We start from the raw sequence: 25,945 nt of genomic DNA, 5'->3' as shown, positions 1-25,945 counted from the left end.
TTGCTTCTTTCATGCTACAGTTATCAAGAACATGTCATGTGCTAAGTGTTCAAGATAACTATATAGCTGCACAGAATGAGAATTGTGTGTACTGTCTGGAGATTAGCTGATCAAATATCCCTGTGGAAAAGGATTCAGTAGCGACACTAGGTTTTCTAGGGAAATTATTCAAAGTGTAAGCTTTGAAATGTTACATTACAGCCCTTCTAGACAGAGCTCAGTCCAAAGAGCTCAGGTCTACTTGGATGGAATGCTGAAAGAACAGCTAGAAGATATTTGCAACAACCATACTGAGAATTGTAACCTAATAGTCACTACAGCATTCGTTGTTCTTGTGGTATCCTTTTGCATAATACACTCAAAAGATTGAGATCTCAGTGATCTGGCATCTTGAATCACATGGATGTGACACAGCTCTTCAGAAAAGATTGTTACAAAGAGGACAGTGATCAATTGTTCTCCATGTCCACCAAGGGTAGGACAAGAAGTAATTGGCTTAGTTTGTAGCAAGGGAGGTTTAGGTTAGATATTAGAAAAAACTTTCTAATTATAAGGATAGTTAACCACTGGAACAAGCTACCTGTGGAGGCTGTGGAATCCTGTCATTGGAAGTTTTAAAGAACAAGTTAGAAAATCATCTGTCAGGGATTGCTTAGGTATATGTAATCCTACCTCAGTGTGGGAGATGGACAAGTGACCTCTTAAGATTGTTTCCAGCCCAACATTCCTATCATTCTGTGATTTACCTGGAGTTGGTAAACTGACCTCAGACATGGACTTCCAAATTAGTGACCAACAACAGAACCAAATGTGTTATAAGTTTCAGAAATAGTAGCTGAACTTTGCACCAAGTGGTGCTCACCCACTGTTTATGAAACAGTGATGAATGTGGGTTTTTTTGTTCTGTGTACATTTGTCGTTGTTATTTTCAGCACTAATTTAATTACCCCCATTGCTGACGCATAATGTCAGTGACTGGTACATTTCCTAGTGTAAACAATGCAATATAGGAGGATTATTTTCCTACTATATGATGTTTCTGGTTATACAACCTAAAATTGTCACATACCACAGAACAAATTAATATCTAGCTGCCTACAAACTTCTGCCTCCTCCCCAGGTATGTTTTAGCCAACTTTGAAAAATTCTTCTTGACTTAGGCAAATAAGCTTTATGGCAGGTGAATAAAATACAGGGGTTTTTAAATTATCAATCATCATGGTGTAAAGGGTGGATAAATGGTTATATTGCCAGGGCTAGTATGTTTTTATTATAGTTTTATGTAGTTTGCTGCATTCATGCTTTCCAAGTATTCACTCACAATAATTTTGGATTATTTTCCACACAGAGAAGATTTCCGTACGTTTTTCTGTTTTGAATATTTAATTTGTGTTTATATTTGTAACTTCTCCATCTTCTTTTGTTTTAATTTTCTGTCCTCCCTACCTTTTTGTAGAAATTTCCAGTATCCCTAGGGCGCTGTATCTCAAGACAGTTAAATCCAAAGATGACGGCGAAGAGTTACAGAGGGATCTTACAAAACTGGGTGACTGGGCAACAAAATGGCAGATGAAATTCAGTGTTGATAAATGTAGAGTAATGCATATTGGAAAATGCAATACCATATAAAAGTATGGGGTCTAAATTAGCTGTTAATACTCAGAGATCTTGGAGTCATTGTGGATAGTTCTCTAAAAACATCCACTCAGTGTGCAGCAGCAGTCATAAAAGTTAGCTGTCTTATGTACCTACCCAAGAACAAAAAAATGGTTTCTTGTCACTTGTACTCCTCAGCAAAAAAAAGTGTCCAGTTCACTTCTATCCAAGTAGAAATTTATGTGCAGAGGCTTTGTCTGTGTTTGTTTAGGAAACTGCTACTCCAGCCACTCTGTCAAACTGCTTAAACACTGTTTCTAGAATTGTGCTAATCAGGGCCGGTTCCAGGTACCAGCCCTCCAAGCATGTGCTTGGGGTGGCACCTGGAGGGGGGCGGCGGGGGAAGTGGAGCTGCAGCGGGCTCACCGCCCTCCCCCGGTGCTCCGGCTGGCGGTGGGGGGAGGAGGGGAGAAAGGGGAGGGGCCGTGGGGGCTTGGGGCTTTCCTCCGCAGCCGGTGCTTGCAGCTTCAGCCCTGCGCGGGGTGTGGAGGCTTGTGGCTTCCCCTAGGCTCTGGGGTGGGGCCAGAAATGAGGAGTTCAGGGTGTGGGAGAGGGCAACAGGCTGTGGGAAAGGGTGAGGGCTCCGGCTGGGGATGTAGGCTTGGGTAGAGCTGGGGTCAAGGGGTTTGGAGTGCGGGAGCAGGCTTGGGGTTGGGGTGTGGGAGGAGGGTTGGAGTGTGGGCTCCAGGGGGGACTTTGGGTGCAGGAGGGGGCTCAGGACAAGGGATTGGGGTGCAGCGTGTGGGAGGGGTTCAGACTGGGGCAGGGAGTTCGGGGTGCAGGTGTTTACGGCGGCGCAGTGGGGTTAAGGCAGGCTCCGTGCTGCCCCCAAAGTGGCTGCCATGTCCAGCCCCTAGGCGGAAGGGCTAGGGATCTGTGCGTGCTGCCTGCAGGCGCGGCTCCCATTGGTCGCAGTTCCCAGCCAATGGGAGTTGCAGAGTCGGCAGTGGGGGCGGGGCAGCATGTGGAGCTTCCCGGATGGCCACTGCTCCTAGGTGCTGCAGGGACATTCTGGGAGCTGTGCGGAGCCGACTGTACTTTTAACGGCCTGGCAACCCCAGCTTCCCCACTCAGCTGGGTGAGCCGGCATTGCTCCAGCCTGCAGTGTGGAGACTAGCCGCGGGCTAGATGAAATGCAGCAGCGTGCTGGATCTGGCCTGCCTGCCGTAAGTTCCCCACCCCTGCATTAGTTAATTGGGCAGTGATGGATACTTTAGATTCATGTGATTCTTTGCTAGCAGATTAGAAGAGCTGTTACATCAGATGAGAGAGGGGTTTTGCAAGCTCAATTAAGAGGGACTTTGTGTGTTTGGGGTTTCTTGTTTTGTATTTTTATTTTGTATTTTTTTTAGTAATTTCATTAGTGTGATTAGTTATTTTGCCTTAATGTATATTTGATTAGGTCATTTCAACTATAAATATTGAAAGCCCTAAAGTCACTATTTGATTGGCTATCTGTAATCTTGGCTTTTGACGAATATTTAATATCTTGTTGTGGTTAGAATTAATCTGCCTGTGTTTTTAGCAATTAGTGTTTATGTGCCGCATGCAGCAACACATTCTGGAAACTGTCAGTCAGCATCTGTAATTGGCTATGGAAAAGAAGTGAGAAAACTGGAAATGTTTTACTGCCCAATATTGGCAACAGTGATTGTTGTCAAACATCCTTTCAGGCCTGAATTCTTTGCCATCTCATGCAAAATCTACTACAAACAATGCTGACCGGAGTAACAGGTTTTAAAGAGGTTTGTTAAATTGCCTTTTTAATTAGCCATAATTCTCTTAATTTCTTTATCTCTTCATGTGATACTTGATTTTTGAATTGTTTTGATTAAAGGGACAATTTTTTTTAAACAATCTGTTTTAAAAATTGTTTTTATCCTCTAATTATAAACACTAATCAAAATGTGGTGAAGTATTAACATTTTCAACTTGGAAAACTAATTTTTAAAATACTTTTTTCTAAAAGAAAGACTGTTGAGCTGACTCTCCAGAAATGAAATATGGGGAGGGAGGGAAATAGTTCGGCTTTACAGAGAGCGAGATTCTGTCAGCTGAACCTAAACACTGCTGACATGTTTATTGCAAAGCTTGCATTGCCGTCTTTTAATTTTCCCTAAATCTCCAACAGCGTTGATTGAGTACTACATAGTAGGGGATAGTTGTCATTTTTGAAGGAAGTGGAAGATGTTACGTATGGGACAACAGCAGGCTATTGTTCTATCTTCATATATGCAATCCAGTTGAACAGAATAAACCTCGCAGTATGATAAGGAATCTAAAGTGCCCTGAGAGGCAGAGATAAGATCAGAGCATATCACAAATAACTAACTTCAGATACACTTCTGTTCAAAAAACTGTTAAGAGAAACTTCAAGTTGCATAGTTAAGCACTTAAAAGCCAAGATATCCATATGATTAACCTTAATTCTGCTCTTGTTATGCAAATGTTTTGGGATAGTCTTTAGTCTCATGATCACAGTGTTTCTCAAATAGGGGTCTCAAGTGTAGGGTATTGCAGAGTTTCCTCTTTCACCCCTCTTATTCATGTGGCCATTAGGAAGGCCACTAAGATGGCATGGAGTACAGGATTTTAAGTATTTTTATGAGGGTGAAAGCCAGCTTTGTCTTGTGTGTTCTGAACCCGTGGGTCTCAACAGGGGTCCGGGGACCCCAGAGGGACCGTGAGCAGGTTTCAAGGGGTCCACCAAGCAGGGACGGCATTAGACTTTCTGGGACCCATGACAGAAAGTCAAAGCCCCGCCGCATGGGATTGTAGCCCGGGGCCCCGAGCCCTGCCACGCGGGGCTGAAGTTGAAGCCTGAGCAACTTGGGTTCACAGGGCCCCCTCTGACATGGGGCCCCAAGCAGTTGCCCTGCTTGCCACCCACTAATGCTGGTCCTGGCTTTTATATGCAGAAAAACAGTTGTGGTGGCAGAAGTGGGTCATGGAGTTTTTTTTATAGCAGGTGGGGGGGGAGGGGCTCAGAAAGGAAAAAGGCTGAAAACCCCTTCTCTGGACAATGCTGTTGAACACTTTTTTTAGCCAGTTTTAGCCAGGTTGAGATTAGGTCATGGAGGAGGGCAGGTGATTTAAAGCTCAAACTAGATAAAGCTCAGGTGGTGCTAAATTGTAGGATGTCCAGTTTAGGATGATATGGAGAAATAACATGAGCCCCCTTGGTTGAAGGTATTTGTGACGGGTTCCCCGGGATGCAGCCTGGGACTGTGGAACCGCTGTGCCCTCTTTACTCCCTATTCTGGGTTGTCTCTCACAATGCCTTACTAGTGGCAAGCAGCAAACCCCTGCAGGTACTGTTACCACTCAGTACAACTGCACGTGGAGCCCCACACCCAGCTAAATTGCATGAATGCTCCCAGAGCCACTCATGAATCACACAGAGAGAGGCACCAGAGCCAAATCCCCCAAGCTCCCAGCCTTGTACCTCAGGCATATATCGTCTTGCACTACTCAAGACCCTTTCTTGAGCAATGCAAGTTTATTAATTGGTTCACCACTTCATCAATGGGAAGTGGACATACATGAGTCTTTGTAATTTGAGCATATTTACCAAGCACTTCAGGCAAACTCACTGGTAAAGATAAACAGTAAAACAAGTTTATTGATTACAAAAGATAGATTTTAAGTGATTATAAGTGATAGGCAGAAAGTCAGAGTGGTTACCAAAATAAAATATAAGCACGCATTCTAAACCTTAACCCTTATCACACTAGGCAGTATTTAGATCAAGCAATGTTCTCACTCCACCGGCTCTTACAGTTCTTAATATACAGGTTTGTCCCTTAAACATAGGCCAGTCTTCTCTGTTGAAATCTTCTGTCTTCTCAACGTCCTTGTTGCTTGCAGCATAGGTGGGGGAGGAAAAAGGACCCAGGTTGAGCAATTCCCCTGGTGTGGCCTTGTGCAAGTGAGTCATTGCATTGTAGCTCCCTTGCTGGACAATGGCTGTTGATAGTTGTTCGACACTTGCCTGGGCGTTGGTTATCTCCTTGGTTATTGTCTTTGGGGGCGCTAGTATCTGGGCGCTTCCCAAACCCTTAGCATATTTTAGTGACAATCATACAACACAACTCTCATAACTTCATATGCATTAATGATATAGATATTTAGATGTAACAATGGGTTTCAGCAGATCATAACTTTTCCCATGATGCCTTACAAGGCATACCTTGTATGCAACATCAAAATTATATACAAATAAATATGTGGGTTACAGGGTGCTCCCCTGGGGTGTAGAGTGTCACAGTAGTCATCTGTCCTTAGTTTCTTAATTTTGAAATGGTCTTAGACCAGGAGTCGGCAACCTATGGCACGCATGCCAAAGTTGGCACGCGAGCCAAATTTTAATGGCACTCTGCAGCCCCGCACACCTCCCAGGCCCGTGCCCTGAGCCCTGCACCCCGCACACACCCCAGGCTCCTGCCCTGAGCCCTGTACCCCCCTCATACACACCCAGACCTCTGCTTGACTCTTTCACCCCCTCCGCCCCCAGGACCCCAGCCCTGACTCTTGCACCCCCCACATACCCATCCCCACCCTGAGCACCAAACGGGAGCTCCTACTCTCCCCCCCCCACACACATTCCCACCTGCACCCCTCGCACCAAATGGGAGCTGCCCAGGTAAGTGCCCCACACCCAAACCTCCTGCCCCAACCCTGAGCCCCCTCCCTCATTCTAGCTCCTGGCCAGCCCCTACACCCCAACCCCCAGCCTGCTCCTTCACCCCCAGCCCTGTGCTCGGTGCACTCCCACCCTCCGCTCAGTGCAGAGAGAGGAAGAGAATGGGCCAGAACCAGGGAGAAGGTAGTTACCCACTGTACATGGGCCGGGCCAGGACCCCAGACCGGCAGCGGGCTGAGCGGGTCCGGCAGCCGGGATCCCGGCTGGCAGGAGCCGGCGGATGGAACCCCTGAGCGGCAGCGGCCTGAGCCGCTCAACCCACTGCCAGCCTGGGTCCCGGCCGCTGGCCCCGCTTAGCCTGCAGCCGGCCTAGGTGAACAGAACCCCAGACCAGCAGCGGGCTCAGCGGACCGGCGGCCTAAGATCAACATTTTAATTTAATTTTAAATGAAGCTTCTTAAACATTTTGAAAACCTTGTTTATTTTACAATACAACAATAGTTTAGTTATATAATATATAGACTTATAGCGAGAGACCTTCTAAAAAACATTAAAATGTATTACCGGAACGCGAAATCTTAAATTAAAGTGAATAAATGAAGACTCGGCACACCGCTTCTGAAAGGTTGCTGACCCCTGTCTTAGACAATCATTTAAAACACAGTGGCTTTTAGACACTCCATATTACAGCAGTGACCAATATGTTGTTTTTTTGTCTGCTCCCAGACAGGAGATTGCAACCTTTTCTCTCTGGTTTGGACCTTGCTGCTGTTATCCGTGGCATTGTCACCTCAAAATTACATTACAGTAATGTAGAGTAGTGTGGTCTAGTGGATAGAGCAGTAGATTGCGACTCAAGACCTGGATTCTATTCCTAGCTCTACCATTAGCCTGCTCTGCGACCTTGGGCAAGCCACTTCACCTTTGTGCTCAGTTTCCCCATCTGTAAAATGGGGATAAAGATTGACCTCCTTTGTAAAGCACTTTGAGATGTAGTTATGGAAATTGCTATATAAATTATAATATGCTCTCTATGGGGCCACACATTAAATCCTTTTGAAAACTGAAGCTGGTGTAGAATGCTACAACTCACTTGTTAAATGGTGTATCTTGTAGGGGAGCACACAGCATCAGCACTCTGATCTGCGTTGGCTTCCTATTGGTTTGAGTGAATTTTAAAGAGTTGGTTTTGACCTATATAGTAATAAATCATTTGGGACCTGTCTACTGGAAAAACTGCCTCTCTCCTTATATGTCAAGTATCAGGGGGTAGCCGTGTTAGTCTGTATCTACAAAAACAACAAGGAGTCTGGTGGCACCTTAAAGACTAACAGATTTATTTGGGCATAAGCTTTTGTGAGTAAAAACCTCACTTCTTCGGATGCATCCGAAGAAGTGAGGTTTTTACTCACGAAAGCTTATGCCCAAATAAATCTGTTAGTCTTTAAGGTGCCACCAGACTCCTTGTTGTCTCCCTATATGATACAGCCACATGTGCACTCAGCAGAGATGCAGAACCCCCTTGATGGGGCATTCTCAGTGATGTCCTGCTGGCTTTCCAAAATAGCTGTAATCTGTTGACTTTTAGGACATGCTGCACCGACCATCCATTTGCTCAGGATTTTGGCAATGGCTAAGCTGTGTGTGTCTGATTGGGTTTTAGGTTTGTTTGGGTATGTTTGGCTATTTTGAATTGATGGCTAGTTAACTTTGTTGTGTGTGTGGTCACTGTTGCTCTGTTGGGTGATTATTCCTTTGTGGACTATTTTAAATAATAATCATAATGGCTAAAGGTATGAATGTCATTTTTATTGGAATAAAAAACATGCAAATGTAATATTTACAACTTTACATACATGTGTATTATTTTCTAATATTCTTTTCATTCTTCTGCACTTATACTAATTGTTGTAATAGTCCATTACATTTTTGACTTCTGAGGCAATTAACCATGTCAGGTGGTCTGTTTTGTCAGAGTTTTTTCACAAGTACTCATGTTAAACTTCATGTATAATAGATGTTGTTGTGAAACTGTAGTTTATGGTATCCTTTTAATATGAATGACCTCAGGGACCACATGGAATTGTAGTAGACCTGTTGTTGCTCAGATTTTCCAAAATCTTCATCTTGGGGAAAAGACCAAGCCTGGAAAATTTCAGCTGGAAAGCCACAATTTAAAGTGGCTGAAAACAGTTTGTGTACTAGCCTGCTGTGATAAAATCTTAACTGTCATGGTCAGTGAAACTCTTGCTGTAGTATAAAATATGAATTGCTCAGTATAATCCAGTGAGTTACATTGATTATCTTATATTGCCTATCCATCTACGTTGTTTGTGATAGCTGTGATGTAACCACCTGCTTCATAGAACAACAGCGAAGACTGCAGCCCACGTTGGAAGGATCTGGTGGAGAACCTTAATTGAATTGGTTCTGATGTATCTCTTGAAACAGAAAGTGCGCACACATTACAAATTACAAGATTATGGGTCATATAATATTGCAGTTCACCTTCAGGCTTTCTCAAGGGATGGAAGAGTTACTCAGACTAAATTTGTTTCTCACCATGTATTAGAATAAGTCTTTAGTGGTTGGCAACAGAAAACGCTAACAGTTTTTTTTGCTTTAATCTTTGAGTAGTCTGGACATTAGAAGCATGTGAGTTGCATGTTTGGGATTGAGTAAAAATGTGTAACTGTTTTAAATTAAAATATGTAATGGACAATAAAAGTTGAGACCCAAACCAGAACTCTTACCATCTACTTATGAAAGCAAAACCAGTAGGTCCTCTTCCTATGTACTGTTGGTGCCTAGCCGTTTAGTCCTAAGATTAGAAATGCACGTGTCTAGATATCTCACCTTGAAAGTTTGAATTCTTTGTATGTTTCTCTAATGGTGTTTTTATTTACATAGGTGCTGATGTGACAGAACCCAGCAATTCGGATAGCCGAGTGGAGAGATCAGACCTTTACACAAATGTTGATGAAGCACTCCTAGGAGGTGATGCTAGCTACCTATCTCAGCCTCTTACCCCGGAGAAGGATGATGCACTTCAGGCTGCGACAGTTGCTAACCTGCGCGCAGCCCTCATGAGTAAGAACAGCTTGTTATCTCTGAAAGCTGACATGCTGGGAGAGGACAGTTCTCTGCTATTCGAGTACTTACCCAAAGGCACACATTCTTTATCTCGTAAGTTTATACTTTTATATTTTTGCTTAAAGATTAATTTAAAAACTAATTAGGGGAAAAAGGAGGAAATTCAGGTCACTCTAGATTTATTACTCCTTTGCTAGTTTTATCTGTGTTAAACTTCTGTATAAATGCACATCCCATGAGGTTTAGAATCCTGTTGTCTGTAATGTTATGCAGCATAGCTCTAATACCAATTGTCGGAAATACAAAAGGTATTAGGGAGATATTTATTACATTGATTTGGACATTGTGCTAATTGACAAATCACTAGCATGGTTTTACATATTTAGAGAGTATGGAATATTTGACTTTTTCAGTTAAAGAATGGATGCTGTGTAGGATTTGAATAAAAAAGTAATCAATCTTAAAGCCAGGTGGGAAGGAGCTGCCACTCCAGTAAATTTTAAAAATAAAATAGAGTTGTAGTCATGTTTGTAGACCCAACAAGCCGAATCCTTTTTTGCTTCTTCGTTTGGATTTTCTGCATTTGATAATGAACAAATACAGTTTCTATAGCCATTCTGACTTCCACTATGCTTATGCACAAAGAGTAATACTTCTTGTTTGTTTGGGGGGTTTATTTTAGGACTAAATATTTGATGATTACAAAAACTGGAATTGAGGAAGGAAGGAAAATTCTTGATAGCATCTTGTAACGAGTCACTTGTACATTTGCTAAGTATCCCCAAATAATCAGGGTAAACGTGTTTACAGTGTTGCTGTAGCCGTGTTGATCCCTGGATGCTAGAGAGACAAGGTAGGTGAGATAATACCTTGTATAGGACCAACTTTTGTTGGTGAAAGAGACAAGCTTTTGAGCTTACACGGAGCTCTTTTTCAGGATAAAAGTGATCATTCTGTGCATTCATAACTTAAAACATACTTTCTTCAAGTCTGAAGCATGTGGAAGCATCATAGTTCATAGGATGATTTCCTGGTTGCTTCAGGTTATGTTCTACTGGTTATGTGTACACACCATTAATAAGAACTTGAATATATATTCTTGCCTGTGTTGTAAGGTAGTTCTATAGTTTCTTCTAGGCAGAAGTCTTTTATAAAGTGTTTTAGATAAAACTTGGTAGGCTGGAGAAAATAGAAATAACAACCATATATGCTGTATTGAGATGGTATTTTCAGTAGTGGGGGAGAAGAACACTGGCTGGGGCATCGTACAGAGCAAAAGATGGCCATTAGCAGTATATGCACTTCAGACTTCCAGAAAAAAAAAATTAAGGCAGTGAATGACCCAAATAAACAAAGTGAAAAGAACATTTAGCACATATTTGATTTTTATTTATTTTTATTTTTGAAGGCCAAAATGTTTAGGTCACCTTTAAGCTAACAATCACCTGAATTGCATGATGAATTACAGTGCAGTGGCAATGCAATTAAAAATAACATAATGGCAAATCTTAATATATATTAATTTTTTTGTTGAAGTTAGTCTGGTTTTAAAACTAAGGGGGGTTGGTGGTGTAATCTTTTTTTGCAGCTTGGAGTTATGTGTTTTGTTTGTTTTTGTTTTTGGGGTGATGTTTTGCATTTTTTTTTAATTGGTAGGGTAGCTTCTTTACTTTGGTAATCTCTCTAAGTAAATAAGTAGAATATTCTGTTGTTCAGACTACTCCTAGAGTGCAAATGGCCCCATTGCAATGAAGCAGCACATGGCCCTTTGTACCACCTAAACTCTTGTTGCAACTGTATGGAGGAACCTGTAAGCAGAGTGAAGCAGCACATGGCCCTTTGTACCACCTAAACTCTTGTTGCAACTGTATGGAGGAACCTGTAAGCAGAGTGTTTGCACAGGGGCGTTTTTGCCCTCCTTGCATTCTATAGAAAGGGTCTCCTCTCTAGGCCTACAGATGGGTGGAGGCTAGAAATAGGGCAGGTCAAGGGAGGGGACCTAGGATCAGTGTTACATGGACAATGTGTCATGCCCACTGCTTCTAGGAGTAATAGCATGATGACGCAGTTTCTGCCTTCATTGGCAAGAGTAACAGCTCTGGGAGGATGCCACACTGCAGCCCCTCATCTTGGCCCTAGATTGGCAGGTATTTGATTTCACATCCTTGTGCTTTCACCAGCACATGAAATTCACCCACATAGACCCTAATTACTTGGTCTTCATGCAAGTGAAATGCATTTCTTCTGAAGTTAAGAGAAAAAGATAATTGGTCTATAGTTCTTGCCACAACCATGCCCAAAAGCCTGGGGAGACTCATTTTACAGCTGATTGAATCAGGGAATTGGGGGGAGGGGACCCTCCTCTTTATTTTTTATTAGGCTCCTTGCTGTTTGTTAATGTATCACTAAGAGCTGCTGTCATAATTTTGAGTGTACTTGTTTTATAATGGTCCCTTCAATCTGAGTATCTTTCTAATGTTAATTCTTTAGTGATATTTAACTCTATACATTAAAATTTCTCATTAAACTTTATATCCTGTTGTTTTTGTTAAAAAGCCATAAGTGATAGCTTGTTGTTAAATCCGTGTTTGGGATTAAACTCATAAATTATAACGTATCATGTGATTAAGGCACTGCTAATACATTCAGAACATGCTATTTAGGTTAGTAGTCGATCTTTGGATTTTTTTCCCTCCCATTATTTCAGTTCTTTACTTTCCTTCTCAAACCCATGAGTTGAGGATTTTGTCATTTAAATCTTTGAAACTTAAAAAAAAAAAAGGGGGGGGGGGCAGTGAACAAAGTTCTTTTAAAAAAAAAACACACATTATTAATTGTAGTTTTGTTTTCTATCTTGTCAAATCTGAAAATGACATGCACTAACACCAAGCATTTCTAAATGGTTTTCAACCTGAAGCTTTAAAAAAAGAAAAGAAAGTGTGTTGGATCTTAACCATCTGTTGATTCAGTTGTCTTCCTGACCCAGAAAATAATATTGTAAGAAGATTACCTAAATAGTGTTGGTAATATTTGCTGTCCTTTCTCTGAGTAAGGTTGAGGTAAGGAGGAATAGGTTGTAAGAGTGTATTTTCTTTGTTTGACATACTCATGAGCTTTCAAAGGGGGGTGTAACTCTCACTGTTAGGGATGCAATGAGGGCAGGGAATCGGGGCCCAGGATTCCCGCCCTCCTTGGCCATAGATGGGGAGGGGGTCCCAACTCTCAGGGGTGATGCAGGGAGGGGAAAAGTGTTTCAGTCAGTCAGTGTCTCTCCTGTGGGAGGAGAGCGAGAAGAGGTCATGGCAGTGGGGGGTAGGAGGGGGAAGGGGCCGACGCATACACACAAATGCACCTCTTGGACTCCCTCCTTTAGGAAATTTCTGGTTGCACCCCTGGTTGCTGTAGAAATACAGGGTTTTTTTCAGTTTTTCTCTGGCATAGTTTATACTGTTGTAAGAAGCTAATTGAGAATACATAAAGGTGCTCATCATACCTTTGCTGATTTTTCTAATGGATTTTAAACCTGAGAAATCTTTGTGCTTGGTGAGTAAAGGGAACTGCTGATTACTAAAAGGCTTAGTTTCATGTCAACTTTACTGTGGTATTGTAAACATTAAGCTAACAAAACAAAGTGTAAAATTCTGTGTAAGTGAACATTAATTTTAAAGGGTGTACAAGCATTGTACCTTTTGTAATGATGACACTGAAAGAGAAGCATGAAATCCCTAATATTCAATTAATGGACAATGGAAATACAGGATGATTCTTGTTTCAGTGGATATTCATATATTGTGTTTAGAACAACTGAGCAGAAGGTAATGCATACTTTTAAACTTAACCAATTCAAATCAGCTTAAAAATAAAAGTAATAAAAAAAATTAAATTTATTTTCATTTCTTGTCATTCAGGTAATGCTATAGGAAATAAATTGATCTGATTACTTTTTCCATATTTTCCATAGTTAAAAAGTCAGTTAAGTTTTCCGTTTTCTGGTGATTGAAATCAACTCTCATTTAAAAAAAAATGTGTCATGTTTTCAGATTAGTCTGTTCTAAAGTTCTCCATATGTCCGTTTGGATCTTCCTGTTTACTCTGTTTGTTTATAGAAGCAATTCCTATGAGGCGTGTTATACAACAGATTGCATGGCAAAAAGGGCCATTTTCTCTTGGGCTAACCAGTTAATATTTTATTTTTAGATATGCATTGAAGCCAATAATTTATACTTTCACTAAAAGTTAAAGGAATACGTTTATACTGTGGTCAGTTTTCCCAAGTGGTATTCATGTAGGCAGGGACGTTTTCTGACAAGATTTAGAGGAGAGTTGATGTCATTTTAAGCATGTCATAATGATCTTGGCATTTCAATTTAAGTTTTCTACAGGAGTTGACTGTTAAATCTGTTAGTGCTCTTGGCAGTGGAGGATACTATTTTCATGTCGCTATCACTGAGATCTTCTATGTATATTTTTCCATGAACAGTGCTGACTACAGGACAATTGATAGTTTTAATTTCTGATTAAGAAAATCGTCTTGCTTCCATGAAAGAATTTAAAGAAAAAAATAATCTTAACATTTCTTACTATATTAACCAGAATGGATTAAAACCTAAACTCAGACACTGTTTACTTACATGCATAGTACAAAACATCAATGATATACCTTCATTTGATACTTGCAATTGGTGGAACAAACAAGTAGATATTAATTGTTGTTCTGTATCTATTTTATGCTGCATATCTTTCCTTTCCATTTTCAGGAGTGGCATATTATTTCCCCTTATGCTCCAAAAAATTGCCCATTCTATTAGCCTTCGCTGTTGCTTTAATAAGTGGGCAGCTGTTTACTTCACGTTTATTACCAAGTATAGCTTCCCAAGGGAACTAGCAAGGGAATTACGAAAGCTAAACCACTGTTTCTTACTTTGCTAAAGTTCAGACTACTTTTAGCCTGATTTGGACTCCGTATGTAAGTTCTCTAGAGTCACAATGCAGAGCTGCAATGTAAACAGGGCAATATGCATCAGTATTGTAGATTTAATCAGAACACCAGTTAATCTCATATTTGTGTAGGTGGACTGTGATTGTGCAATTACCTAAAGTGTTGTAATACTATAAACCTGATTTTTTTCCCCCCATGATTCATTTGAACGTTGAAAATATTTTTTACTCTGTATCTCAAAGAAGATGTATTAGAATTGGAAAAGGTACAGAGAAGGGCAACAAAAATGATTAATAGTATGGAACAGCTTCCACATGACGAGAGATTAAAAAGACTGGGACTTTTCAGCTTGGAAAAGAGATGACTAAGGGATATGAGAGAGGTCTATAAAATCATGAATGGTGCGGATAAAGTGAATAAGGAAGTGTTGTTTACTCCTTCACGTACCACAAGAATTGGGTCACCCAGTGCAATTAGTAGGCAACAGGTTTAAAACAAACATAAGGAAATTCTTCACACAATGCACAGTCACCTGTGGAACTCATTGCCAGGGGCTATTGTGAAGGCCAGACCTATAACAGGATTCAAAAAATAATTAGATAAGTTCATGGAGGGTAGGTCCATCGATGGCTATTAGCCAAGAAGGTGAGGGATGCTCTAGATGTTCCTAGCCTCTGGGTGCCAGAGCAGGGACTGGACAACAGGGATGGCTCACTCGATGATTGTCTGTTCTGTGTATTCTCTGTGAACTATCTGGCATTGGCCGCTGTCAGAAGACAGGATACTGGGCTGGATGGACCATTGGTCTGATCCAGTAGGCCGTTCTTACATTCGTATGTACTCTCCATGTGTTCTTGAACCTGCCACAGACCATTGCCCATTCACAAGGAAATCACATAAGTTCTAATGGTAAATTAAGACAAGAAATCCACCTGTTTATAACTGGAGATAGTAACTTAGTAATTTAATTTTGTCTCATTACTGCCTACATTTAGTTTTTCTTGGCATTCTCCACTGCCCTGCAATGTTTATTGTTAAATAGAAGGAAAGCTTGAAAATATTCTCTTTTCATTGCTCCTGAATGTAACTAACTAAACTATGAGAGTAACTTTAATACAGAAGACCAAAACAGAGGAGGCCAAACCAGAAGATAGTAAGAAGTGCAAGAGTAGCAGTGGTGTTTCACATGAACTAAAACTTAAATAAACTGAGGAAGTAATGGGGAATCCTTATTACAAGGCTTATTAAAGTCACTTTAATCTTTTTTGGTATTTAATAAAATGTTGGGCGGTTTTGTTTTGTAGTGGGTGGTTTAAGTAAGAGACTCTTACCCAGTTTCGGTGGAATGCTCCATTGTAATTTTGATTAAGTTGTATCTTTTGTGAAATAATTGTTCATGCCATGCAATTTAACATTTGCACGTATTTAATAATTTGATTAAAATTATGCTAAATTTTTATACACCTTGTTTGCTATCTTGCAAGCAAATTATTGTATTCTCTTGTAATAAGAATGAAAAGCCTTTGAAAGGACTTAAAGTATTTTAAATTGTGCTTTTTTTACAGCTTAGTTTACAATACCATATTGAACAATGCATATACAGTATTTGTTCCTAATGATTTTGCCCACTTTCTTTTCACAAGCAATCGTTTGTTTGTGAGATTGAAATGAGGCAACAATTAAGATGGCTGTTAAGGTTTAATTAACTATTTTAAACTTGTATAGCAATTTGTCTTAGTCAAAACATCATTATATATTTTCACCACTGATTGTCAACATACTTTCTGAGTACTGTATACCATTTAGCTGCTGTCACAACATGAACAAAGGGACACACTTTTATTTTGTCTGGCACAGCAAAAATAAATTGGCCTTTTAGTGGCCAGTCATTTTCTTTTCCCTTAAACTGTAGTAGAGGTTTAGAATGTAATTCTTTTTAGGGTTTAGTTATGCAACCTCGTACAAGTCTCTTAAGCTCTCTGCTTTCCCAATCATAAAATGTAGGTAGTACTTCCTCACCTTTTGTAAAGCACTTTGAGATCTGGGATTAAGGATACTATATAAAACAAATTATTTTATTTATTTATTATGGTTAAATGTTGGGCTTAAAACTTTGACAGAATTTTTAAAGACAATTATATGGATAGTGGATAAATAATTTTTGTATATGTTCATGGAAAATTTAGAGCTATATGTTTGAAATAGTACTTGTTAAAGCAGTGTAATTGTTCAGAATATTTGTGCTACCTTTTTGCTTCTTTCTCCCATATGACTCTCTTTAGTGACCATTTTGCTGCTGTGAGCTATAACCCCCACCCCATACATCACATGCAAACAACTGGCATTTTGGGTGGGGAGGCTGGTTATAAAAACACAAAAGGCCTGGCATCACTACACTGCTGCGTTCCCTCCCACTGACAGAAGATAAACTGCAAGTGCTCATTCACTGCCTTTTCAGGGCCTTTTTTAAAACCACCAGCTGGTGCTAGTTCACGTGGGTGAGACTCGTTTCCTGTGTTCCCCAGGGCCTGGTGCCAACTTGAATCGTTCAAGGGGCGAATTTGATGGCAAAGTGGAAGCACCATCTCCCCTGCTGCCTTCATCACACCTTGCCACTCAGAGCCCCCCTGTGATCTCCTGTTCTGGTGAAATGTCACCAGAAACCATGATAAAAGGAAAGCTGTCTTCCTCGGCTCAGGTAAGATCAAGAGATAGTGGCAAAAATTTGTAAATGTTAGGGGGGTTTAACACACATTCTCCCTAGTAGAAAAACGTGCAGTGACCATCGTATTTTATACTTTTGCCATGTCACATTAGAGTTACATTTTCAAAATATAGTTAATTTAAAACTTCAGAAAAAAAATCCAGATTTGCTCCTGGGCTGGATTAAGAGCTAATATTTCCCTAATTTTGCAGCTCCCTTTCCCTTTTCTTTCTTTCTTTCCGCAGTGGAACGTACATCCAAAAGTAATTAGTGTTTTTTACAAAAATGGCATGTGTGCTTTTTATTATAAAAACCATTAAGAGTTATAATACAGTATAAGGATGCTTGAACACGCAAGTGTCCAGTGTGCTTTTTTACTCAGTACTTAAACATGGATAGAAGCAGGGATTGCTTTCCGTAATGGAAAAGTTTCTGAACTAAAATATGTAGCTGTCAGTAATGAGTTCTTTGCCTCCTTATTAAACAAATGGAGTAAAATACAGCTCTTCCTTTGCAGTCACCTTAGAAAAAATCACATGGTAAGAAAGGTTAATTAACCACCCCACCCTGTCCCCAATCTCTGAGAAACCTACCCAGACTACAACATCCGCACTATTCCATAGACAGGGTCACCATCTGCCATGCAATGGCATAGTGCAAACTGCTTATGCCAAATTCAGATCAGTAATATCATGTAGTCTTAACATAAAAGAAACTGAGGAGAGCATGATTTTGCTTGATATGGCTATTTCTGTATGGAAAGAAAAATAGCAGTAAAGGGTTAAGGGCAAACTAGGTACCTGGATCCATATGCCAGCTCTTAAATAAAAGTAGCCTGACTTTCAGAATTGCTCTGCACTGTGGTTCCCATTAAGTTGAAGGGAGCTGTGTGTGCTAGGCAACTCTGAAAATGGAACCACATTTACTTACGAGCCCAAATATGAATTTAAATTCCTATCTAGGTTCCCTTCTTCGTGCTCCAAACTTGAAAACTTGACCTCCATCTCTAAATTTTGTTAATAATGAAAAGTCTGTAGAAGAGAAATTAATTATTGCTGAATAGAATGCTGGATCTCTGTTAAAGAAGTGGAGGGTTGGTGAGTGGGTGAGAAATATTTTTCTGTGTGTTTATTTTAACTTAATTGCACTTTTCATTTGCAGGCCCCCTGTGATGGATTTTTAGCACTGTGGCAGTTTGACAACTCTGACACAGGTAAATGGAGAGAACAATACCTTTAATAAAAAATTATTTTGTACTTAAAGTCATTAACGTGTGTGTGCATGTGTTTCTGTTTTAGATATAAACATTTCAAGATCTGAAGATGACTTAAGGAATGAAGGCCTGTTCTCGGATTCAACCTTAACCGAGAGTCTGACTTGTGGTTTCTGCAGGAGGGTTTTTGAGTGCACTGAAAAGTTGAAGGAGCACATACACGAGCATGCTTTTTCCATGATTCTTCCTTTTGACTTAATTGACTGTGCCAGACCTGTGCTCATTGACCTCACTGATCATGTGTCCCAGGATCAGCTTGCCCGTTTCCAATGTTCTAAGTGCCCTGCAAGCTTCACACTAAAATCAAATATGGATAGGCATGAAAAGACAATCCACTTTAACCACAAGAAGATGCAGTGTCCTGACTGCTTAAAACTCTTCCGAGACAAAACAGATCTGAACCGGCATCTCATGTCCGTGCACTCAGATGAACGTACCTTTGTGTGTCTCTTTTGCAGCAAAGGTTTTGGTACACAAAAGAATCTCACTACTCATATGAAAGTGTGTTACCTGGGCTCTGCCCAGCCAATGGGTGAAGAAGTTCTGGATCGTGTGGATCAAAATCAGGAACCTGAGGAGGTCCATCAAAGCTGTATTAAGGAAATGAGAAAATCATGAAATTGGAGGGAGATGGGATCACATGTTTTAGGAATTTATTTTTTATTAAATCCATAAATTAAGAGGCGTATATTGCTGCATTGTTACTTGCCGAAAATGGGTTTACCATTGGATAAGCTATAACACTATAATAATTCCCAGATATTGGACAGATTGGTCAGGCATTATTTCAGTTCCAGATTTTGTAAACTAAAAACTCTAATTAGAATCAAGATGCAATTTTGTGTAAGAATATTTTTGATAGATAATATAATGGTATTTTGGATTACTCCTGATTAGAGGTTGCATTCCCTTTAAATTTTTACATGTCATGATTAAGAGCTTTGGCTTGTGTATTTTTTAAATATAAGCTCAAGCCTTTAGAGAAGATTTAATTTGTTATACAGAGATAATGGTTTTAAAGATAATTAATTTATTTTTAAAAGCAGTTTTAAAAGATTTCTTTGTAAACATAGCAATTCATGGCAGTATGTTATTTGCTGTCCCTATGTACTGTGGGGGTCTTTATGAATGGAAATGATCAGTGATTGTAAACATTTCCTTGGTTTAAAATTCTGCTTTATGGGTTCTGTTAAAAATAGTCTCAAATGGATTATTGAGAAGTATACAGGATAACTGCATTTGGGAGTGGAAGAGGGCGTGTCTCTGTGTCAACTTTGTCATCTAAGGAGATTTCCTCCTCTGATGTTAGGCATTACACAGTTAAACTATAAGCTTGTTCTGTACTGCAGCTAAAGTGAATCTGTTCTGAAAAGTACAAATTCCAGCAGATCTCAGGCATGGGAAGAGGAAGGTAGTCCTACCAGAAAAGGTGAAGCTGGCCTGCTGTTTAATACAATTAGACTATGGCATTTTGAGATTTTTTTTTTTTAAACTTCCTTTGGCTTCCTGCCAATGTATCATGTATGTGCACTCAGCCACTTCCTCTTCCCTAAAACACTCTGGTTGTTGCCTGTATTAGGTGAGAAACTCTGTTGAACCACTGTGCAAGTATTTCTGCTTTGCTGAATGTCTTCATTTATATTAGTTTTTAAAACCACATAAAACTTCTGGAATGCTATTGGACAAAGATTAGATTTATATTGCATCAAACAGATTATAAAAGAAACAGAACAACAACAAAAGACCTAAACTTTGCAATTGCACAACTGTGGGATTGAGTTGCTAGTTCCATCTCTGGCCCAAACTGCCAGTTAATGAAAGTACTTTGCTATCACCAAATGCCACAAGCTATTTATAAAGAAGTCCAGTTTTCTGTATCATATTTAGAAACTCTGTGCTACTTGGGCATGGTTCTATACTAGGATTTTTTTTAAATTGCTGCAGGGTTAAGAACATTAGATTATTTAGTATGCTGCTGAATGTTACCTGGAGTTATTTTCTATATCTATGAGTAAGAATGTGGCATTCAAAAACTAAGTTTCTTCAAGTGTTTTAACTCTGTCAATTGGTCTGTACATTGTGGTTGAGCCAGCCCAATTGAATGTACATAAAAATAGATCCTCTTGCTTCAAAAAGCCTAATACTATATAGTGGAGACAGTGGAGCTTGACAATCAGCCACTGTTACTGGAAGGTTGAAGTCTAACAATAGTTCCCATTTAATTACTTTGGTTCAATTATTTGAAAGCTGTGAACTGTTTAACTCACAGCTTGCTATTTATTTTCATACAAATACATATTAGTTTAATTACTCTAACAATTGCTGTAGTTTAAGCAGGGCAGGGAGGCAAGTGGGGCAATTTGCCCCGAGCCACGCAGGGGCCCCAAAAGAGTTTTTCGGGGCCCCTGGAGCGGTGTCCTTCACTCGCTCCGGAGGTCCCGGAAATCTCTCGCAGGGCCTGGGCCCCCGGAGCGTCTTCCGCTCCGGGTCTTCGGCAGCAATTCGGCGGCGGGGGGTCCTTCTGCTCCAGGACCCGCCACCGAAGTGCCCTGAAGACCCGCGGCGGGGGGTCCTTCCGCCCCAGGACCCGCCGCCAAAGTGCCGGGTCTTCAGCAGCAATTGAACGACAGGGGCCCCCCACCGCCGAAGACCCTAGGCCCCCTGAATCATCTGTGCGGCCCTGAGTTTAAGGCACAGTAAGTGTGCTTTTCAAATACTCTCCACAATGCACAAGTTGTCAGCAACTTGGTCTGGTGCTTAAGGGTTATGTAATGTGTTGGGGTTAATTTGTATATTGGTTCTTTTGATGTGTGTGACAACATAACTAGGAAACAATAACAAAACTTTTAGAAGTCGTAGTCCTATGATTTCTCCAAAGTAGTTCTCTTGTAGCATGGCCATACCTCAGGAAAACAAGGCAGGGAAATGCTTAGTTTTGCACAAACAATATTGTATACTTGTAGGATGATTAAACATTAAGGGCCAGATTCTTTAGCCTGCTAAATCCACTTTTGCAAGCTGCACAAAGTGGGCATAAAACAGCTGAAGATGGCCAGTGGAGAATTTCTCATGCAGAGGAACTGTCTACCAGTGGAAAGCTGGAAGAGGTGGCTCTACCACCCCCAGCATGGAGGAGAAGTGGTGCCTTCTGGAGCACTGATCTACTACACTCTGTCTTCCTCTGGTGTAAATTATATCTGCTTCACTGCAGCTCTAATTTGCACCAGAGCTGGGTGGCTTAGGGCCAGGAAGCCGCAAACACCACTCAACCTCACCCCCACCGTGTCTGAGCAGATCACAGACAGTTTGAGAGTCTGTTCCTCTGTAACAATTATGGCACATATCGTGTTAATTGATATAGCAAGAAAGTCATATTAAACACTCCTTTGTCCATATAATGCTTTCCCCTTATTGATTATTGATATATGTATAAATAAGCCTTAGAATCAACCTGCTCCTCCTGTTATGCACATGACTAATCTGCCTATTTGATGTTTGGCAATTGCTAAGTAAATTTACTGTGCTCTTTGGCAGATGGGAGAGGAGGTGGGAAGGAACTGAGCAGTGAGAGGGAACTGTGAAAAATCTCTCTGCCCCCATGAAAAATATCTGTGGCATTATGGAAGCAGCAAATGAGGGCTTATCTAGACCATATCGGAAAGGGAGCATGAGTAACCACAGCATACCTAAAAGGACTGTTGCCTCATGACAGAGTCATAGTCATAAAGTTTAAGGCAACGGGGCTACTAAAGGGTCTGACCTCTTTATCGCAGGGCACCAACACCCTCACACTAATCCCAACTAACCCAAAGTATTACAACCCATAGGAAGTTACTGTTATGTGCCACAGGCAGATATAATGGCCATATTAAATACTTATTGGGGGTGGGGGTTTCCCCATGTACAAGGGAATTAATACCTGTGTAACATCAGTCACAAATCTGGCTCCTATCTGATTTCTTCAGTGATGCTTCGGTTCAGTCATTGGAACTCAAATTGCCACAATGGTAATAAATGTAGTGAAACACATATGGAACTGTTAAAGTCACTGAATACATCTTATAAATAGAAGGAGTAGGTGGATCATGAAAGAAGACCCTTGATCATTTCTTCCTCTTTTCTCTCATTCTAACCAACGCTCTGCTGGTTCTCTGATTTTTGTAGCATTTTCTGCAGAGTTTGTTGTTTTGAGGTTTTTAAGTTTGTCCTTTATTTTGTGTTGTTCTTTGTGAAAGTGTCTAGATAACATTCTTTCAACTAGATTAGCCCTGTCATTTCCCTAATGTTTAAGGGACTTGATTGAATTAATTTAACATCCAAATGAGATCACATAGGTGTGGAAGAAATTATTTTCTACTAGACAGGTTAATTAGGCATTTTATTGTAATATGTACAGTTAATACCTATGGTATTGATTCCTGACACCTGTGCAAATATTTATCAAACTTCTTGAGTGACTTGCAAGTTCTTGTCTTCACGGATAGGAGCAAATTAATTAAAAACACCCCAAACATTAGAATTTCAGGAAACAATATAACAGATGTTATATAGTTGTAATAGAAAACTTTCTTAAACTTGTATTTTTAAGTTCAGAATTAGGAAGTAGGAGAAGATGTGATAGGGATTATTGGTTTTACTATGTAAATAACAAAAATTGCAGTTTGAGCTTAAAAATATAAAATGCAGTCTAATGTGTAAAAGGAAAGGGAAAAAACTTGCCTCAGGTTATTTTGTGAAATACTTCTTGGCATCCAAAAGATTCAGTATTCCAATAATTGTCATGCAGTAACACAGCAGATGCATAAGTTACAGATTTATAGAATAAAATGTAGTTTTATATAGCACCTTTATGCAATAGTTATGTGGTGTTTTACAGAACAGCTACTGGTATTGATGTAACTATATAGGAAATGTAGCAGCTGTTTCTGAGGCCTGGTCTACACTTTTGGGGGGCGGGGGGGAGGAAATCAATCTAAGTTACACAACTTCAGCTATGTGAATAACGTAGCTGAAGTCGACATACTTAGATCTACTCACCGCGATGTCTTCTCTGTGGGAAGTCGACAGCTGACGCTCTCCCGTCGACTCCACCTGCGCCTCTTGACCTGGTGGAGTAGTCGTCGGGAGAGCGCTCGGAGGTCGATTTATCGCGTCTAGATTAGACGCGATAAATCGACCCCCGCTGGATCAATCGCTGCCCATCTATCCAGCGGGTAATGTAGACAAGCCCTGAGAGGGAGAATTTTGGTCAGGAAACAAGTTTTCCCTTTAATTTAAAAAAATATTTAATTTCCATAGAATCAGGAGAAATGGCTTTTGGTTTACATCTTGTCTTAAGGATGGCAATTCTAATAACACACCAAATGAAATAATATATTGCAGTCTTACAGTAGTGGACAACTGAAGCAGGGGAATGCCAAACAATATATGGCACAGAACTGATCTAGTTACTGCACAGGATTCCAGAAATTCTGTCTCCGTAATTTGGGATTTTGAATTATGAACATATCTTTTGGGGGGTCCTGATGGTAGCAATCAGCAATAAAGAGAAATAATTATGAATAATTGTTGCAAATGAGATAAGCAAGATATTAAGAAAGCATAAATTTAGCTGTGGGGCTTTTTGTTGCGCGGGGGGAGGGGAGGAGGGAGGGAGAGAGTTGTCTACAAATCTTCCAAACTGCAGACAAACCTTACAATAAAATTTCTTCTGTAGACAATGTGATGCTAAATGAAATGGGTTCCCTTTATCACTGACTTGGAGTGCATATTCAAAACTAGAGTGGAAATAACATCATTGATATGAATATGTTACATGATGGGACTAATGCATATTAACTTTGCATAACAGGTTTTTTTCCTATATCATCTAGGCATTTGTCAGTGTTTAGCAGTGACAGTCGACAGACCAGATTTATACTTTTGAAAAAGTTTTAATCTTTCTCCATTGGGAATTTGTTTGGAGTTTATTTAGATTTTCAAACAGGTTTTTTTACAAATTTATGCAGGAAATGCATGTACAAACCAGGGTAGTGTTAAATCTGTACATCACTTTTTCAGGTGGGGAAGCGGGAGGGGAGCTAACATGTATTAGCAAGGAGAGAATTCTAAAAATGTAAAACAATGAAAATTTACCTCAGTGAAACTAGATAGATGACTTGAGACAGTAATGCCAAAGTTTTTGTAGTGTTGCTGGATAATTTTTTTTAAAACACTCATTTTATATAAATGTATTTATAAAATTATTTGTTTTTGTTTAAAAATGCAGCTCTGTTCGTTATGCATATTTCATTTCTTGGTGCTATTCCTCATTTAGAGATTTGCCATGTATCGCTGTTGGTAATGATCTTGGTAATCTGGTCAATATCGTTTCCTTGTTTACAGATGCTGCTATTTCTACGTGTTGTAAATATTTAATATTAGCCTTTTTATTTAGAGCAAATAGTTTGTACATTTAAACTTTGTCATTTAGACAAAAAAATTCATTGTCTGTCCATACCAAGGTTACTATATTGTTGACTAAATATACATGCTTATAGGTATGTGTTTAACAGATAGTGCTGTGAAACTCTAAAATGAAACTGTATTAAAGTTTTTCTAATGATGCTTTTATTTTTCAAGTTTTTAGTTTATAGATGCAGAATTAAAAACATATGGATATTTGACAAAATATTTAGTTTTTAATAAAATTATAACTGCACAAATTATTGTCCTGTGTCTGTTCAATCTTAAGTAAACAGAGTTTCTTAGCTGGAAAAATGTGTCGTCTGCACTGAGATTCCTTTTAATACCAAAAGCAGTAAATTTGAGGGACATTTATGATAAAACGTTTTGGATCTGTTATTTGAAACAGAGTTTGTATCTGAATTTAACATAAGACTTTCATATCTTTCTCTTGGTAAGCAGAAATAGTTAAAATGGTTTAATCTATTTTAACCATTCTCTTAAAGCTTTTGTGCCTGATTTTTTTCATACTGTTAGGTATCCAAATACACGCATTATTTGCATGAATTTGCTATGATAGTGCACCCAAAGTGGGGTAAATGGACATTTGTACATGGGTTTGCCTGGTTAACTCCTGCAAATGTATACCTTGGCTTTGAAATTGGGGACTTCTATGTCTGCAGTAACACATGCAATGTTGCAGTGTAATTTATTTAGCTTCACAAGCTTAAACCATATGTTGTCTGGACAATAAGTTGAGGGAAGCCCTCCAAGGGGCATCTTAGTATTGTAGGAAGTAATGTGTACAGTAAGTGGCATTCTTACCTCTGAGTTTCACATTGATTTTTTTAAATAATTCTTGGAACACTGGGGAAGTTCTGGAACTCTAGAAGAAAACATATGTGATGCCAGTATTTTCAAGGATAAGCAGGATGACCTGGGTAGCTATAGGCTTGTCAGCTTGATGTCTATCCCAAGAAACTAAGGGAATAGCTGTTATGGGACTTTTTTAATAAAGAGTTAAAAAAGAGTAATATAATTAATGCCAGTCAACTTTGGTTAACACAAAACAAATCGAGTCAAACTTGATATCTTTATTTTAAACGAGATTACAAGTTTGGTTGATAAAGATTATAATAGTGTTGGTGGAATATACTTAGATTTTGGTAAAATATTTGACTTGGGAATTAATTC

General features: G+C 39.7%; 1 protein-coding gene across 5 annotated transcripts in view; it reads left to right on the top strand.

The window, feature by feature from the left end:
- The window catches only part of ZBTB46 (zinc finger and BTB domain containing 46), a 99,490-nt gene that overhangs the window by 53,182 nt on the left and 20,363 nt on the right, over positions 1–25,945 (top strand). For 4 of the 5 annotated variants that reach the window (XM_054045733.1, XM_054045732.1, XM_054045731.1 and 1 more), the window contains 4 exons: positions 9,209–9,484; positions 16,856–17,028; positions 18,196–18,247; positions 18,333–25,001. In XM_054045733.1, coding sequence (XP_053901708.1) covers positions 9,209–9,484; positions 16,856–17,028; positions 18,196–18,247; positions 18,333–18,925 — 1,094 coding nt within the window. In that variant the 3' untranslated portion in view covers positions 18,926–25,001. Of the gene's footprint in view, positions 1–9,208; positions 9,485–16,855; positions 17,029–18,195; positions 18,248–18,332; positions 25,002–25,945 lie in introns of those variants that run through there. The other variant, XM_054045734.1, reaches the window with a different exon arrangement.

The sequence above is a fragment of the Malaclemys terrapin genome, chromosome 12 (genome assembly GCF_027887155.1).
Source record: "Malaclemys terrapin pileata isolate rMalTer1 chromosome 12, rMalTer1.hap1, whole genome shotgun sequence".
Classification (NCBI taxonomy): Eukaryota; Metazoa; Chordata; order Testudines; family Emydidae; genus Malaclemys; species Malaclemys terrapin.
This window is presented reverse-complemented; position numbering and strand designations above follow the sequence as displayed.